This window comes from Silurus meridionalis, chromosome 2, assembly GCF_014805685.1.
Source record: "Silurus meridionalis isolate SWU-2019-XX chromosome 2, ASM1480568v1, whole genome shotgun sequence".
Taxonomy (NCBI): Eukaryota; Metazoa; Chordata; class Actinopteri; order Siluriformes; family Siluridae; genus Silurus; species Silurus meridionalis.
The window spans coordinates 14,530,307-14,533,631 of NC_060885.1; the positions used below are offsets into that span (position 1 = coordinate 14,530,307).

The 3,325-nt window shown below is 35.1% G+C and overlaps 1 protein-coding gene across 1 annotated transcript in view; it reads right to left on the minus strand.

Moving 5' to 3' along the window:
- Positions 1-895: 895 nt before the first annotated feature.
- The window catches only part of plaua (plasminogen activator, urokinase a), a 3,963-nt gene continuing 1,533 nt past the window's right edge, over positions 896-3,325 (minus strand). The window contains exons 5-11 of the mRNA XM_046875263.1: positions 3,164-3,261; positions 3,021-3,041; positions 2,730-2,916; positions 2,484-2,635; positions 2,217-2,357; positions 1,672-1,832; positions 896-1,578 (exon numbers count right to left, since the gene is read on the minus strand). Of these exons, the coding sequence (XP_046731219.1) occupies positions 1,381-1,578; positions 1,672-1,832; positions 2,217-2,357; positions 2,484-2,635; positions 2,730-2,916; positions 3,021-3,041; positions 3,164-3,261 (958 nt within the window). The 3' untranslated portion in view covers positions 896-1,380. The remainder of the gene's footprint in view (positions 1,579-1,671; positions 1,833-2,216; positions 2,358-2,483; positions 2,636-2,729; positions 2,917-3,020; positions 3,042-3,163; positions 3,262-3,325) is intronic.

The window sequence follows — 3,325 nt, forward strand, 5'->3', positions numbered from 1 at the left end:
TTTAGAATAATTATTCTAAACACCTTATATTTAGGTGGAAGATCATACATTTATACTCAACAAACTATTTATTTGAAACACATTTGTCTTTGTGAAAATAAAGTTTGAGACACTCCTGGGCATTCATTGATTTGTATTATGTATGAAATCACTTAGTGAGAGTGGTAAAAAGAGCATTTAGCAATAAAATGTGTATCAACTCTGCAATGCTGAAAACTAAAGCCATGAAATCACAAAATATGATGAAATAGATGTATGTATTTGATGAAAAGAAAGGAGTCAAAACCAAATTTGATGAAAAGAAAGGAGTCAAAAAAAATTTGATGAAAAGAAAGGAGTCAAAAACAAATTTTCACTCCAAAATGACAGGGTCAAAATCAACCTCATCTTGGAATATATTGGACAGAGCACATGCTGGGTTTATCCAACTTAGCATATATGCATTAAACAATTACAAAAGGTTACAGCCTATCTTTAATATATACTCTTGATACCTAAATAATTACATTGTCTTGCTTACACCAAAATCAATTAATCAATGTGAGATTACTTATAACAATATTTGTGGATACTTGCAGTTTATATATAATTTGCCTTAAAAAGTCTTGTCTTAAAAGTAGGTATGATACGATTTTTCTTAGAAACCCAACGGTAAGAGTACTATCCTCCCAGTGAAGCATGGTGGTGGTAGCATCATGTTGGTACAATGCTTTACATCAGCAGACAATATAGATTTATAGAAATTAATTTAGTTTGAGAATGAATTGTGTTTAAAGTGGACAAATACATATATGTTTAAACAGCAAATGATTGACTATCAAAAGAGTTTCACAAGACTTGAAACTAAATCAGAAAGCATAAAGAAAAACCTACACACGTCTTATAGAAAAAAATAGATTTATTCATAAATATAAATACAAATGCAACAGAAATGTTTTAAAATAAAGCATATTGAGGTAATGCAACTATTTCAATTTCTTCATTACATTATACCTTACATTTGCAATACTTTTTTTTTATAATAAGCAGCAAGCAGAAGTATGAATTCAAACATCAACCGTTACTTAAAAATGTCAAAAAGAGAAATTGCTTCCTATGATGTTTGTTGCCACACACAGCAATGCTGCTTGAACAGAAGCAGAACATAAATACATAAATAGAGAACATAATGTAATATTAAATAAATTAGATTATAAATTATGTAAATATAAAAACTATAGGTATTACATAGGCATGTGATAAATGGTGCAATGGCATCATGCCATTTTTGTCAAATGTTAAAATTGCTATTTCACTGTTCCTTCTGGCATTGTGATAATTTCTACAGAGGCAGTAGTTTACAGACCAAACTCTTGCATGTGCTTACATAATTTAACACAGCTAATCTTTCTGTGGGTACATAATGCCTTGGGCAATTCTGTTCAGGCCTGTATGTTTTTCAATCCATTTGTTGTAGTTGGTGACCTTTGTGTAGACACCTGGTTTAGACTCAAGGGCACATTTCTCTCCCCAGCTGATGATTCCAAAGAGAAACATCCGGCCACCATCTTCACACAATAGAGGACCTCCTGAGTCTCCCTGTCACAAGTAAAAATGAAAGTAACACAATGAGATATGTATTTTACAATATTTTTATTCAGTGTTGTATAAAGGATGTAGTTGACATCATACCTTACAAGCATCCTCGGTCCACTTGGGACTGGCTGCACAGAACTGGTTTTCAGTTACCCTGTTTCCATAGTAGTCCTTCCTCTCGCAGACTGTTGGGGAGATAATCTGAACCTGAGCCTGCTTCATGTTGAGGGAATATCTGAAGGTGTCAGGAATTTTATCTTGAACAAAGAAAGAAAAGCACTGATTAGGGGCCAATTTCAGATTGTCTCTAAGGTCAAACGTGCAGAAAGAAATCCCAGACTCAGACTCAATTGAAAATTGATCCCTGAAAATCAAACCAGTATAGTACCCAAAAGATTTCCATCTGTATTTCACAGCACCGGCATTAGAGTCAAATTTAACAGCCGTATACTCGAGCAAAGATTACACAGAGCTAATGCCAAAACCCGCATTTGGTGAATACTGTTCACTGTGTGTCATGCCACCTGGAATGCTCACACATTTGAAATAATACTGTCTCATTGCAGTAAGTGAAAAAAAAAAACATTTAAACAATATGATATTAATAACATATATAACAATATATAAATAATCTAACTTACCATTCTTCTCATGGCCATAGCCTGCAATGTGGCAGAAGGATCCATAGGGTGGCATGTGGTGAGCTGGGGGAAGACATGCTGTCCTTACTGATTCCGTCTTCCGAGCACATTGTCCTTTGCTGTCTACAATCTGCAACAGAGCTGAACACACAAAGAGAGCGTAACTACAGGTTACAGTGTAACTACAGGTGTGTGTGTGTGTGTGTGTGTGTGTGTGTGTGTGTGTGTGTGTGTGTGTGAGAGAGAGATAGCTGGTTAAATGCATACCTATATCATGGTTAAAATCATCTGATTCAAAGTTATAATTCTGATGAAGCACTATTTTGGTAACTTCAAACTTCTGCTCTTTGCTCAGATCAGTTTGATTGGTTGCATCCTTTCCCAGATAGACAGAATATTGCTCTTTTCTTGTTCTTTTGCTGTTTAAATACAGAAAGCAATGTGGCATCACTGCATTTCATACTCTTGAATTTCCAGTAAATATTTTCAATGAATCTGATAAGTATGACTTACTCAGGTGGGAAGCAGTGTGTTGCGGTGACGATCCAGCAGGGTGCGATGAGTGTGCCTCCACAAAGAAACACGTTATTTTTAAAGATAGCTGCCAGCCAAGGCTGGGACTCTATTGAAGCCTTTGATCCACCAATAATTTTATAAATCCGCGAAGTCTGCTTCGGGGTCCTTTCACCACATGTCATTTCTAAAAAGTTTAACACATAGCATGCATAAGAACACAGGCGCTATACAGGTGGAAATAATTAAACTTGGGTAATTGGAAAACTGGATTTATTTAAAATTTCTTACCTGTGTCCTGAGTCGGGGTGGCTGGGTAGGACAAATTAAAAAGCACAAAATGAATTATTAGAGAATAATTTACTTTGTATATTTTGTATAAAACACTTTATTTACAAAAATTTTAATGTAACAATAATGATTTTTTTACTCACTTGGTTTTGTATCACACTTTGGAATTGTACAAAATTCGCGAACTTTTCGGTCGTATCCCCTAATCCAACACCATGGCCCACTTCTGTTATCTGGATTTCTGCAAAGAAGCCACAGTCAAGCTGCAATCACCACCAAGTGCAAAATCTAGGAACTTGGTCTTA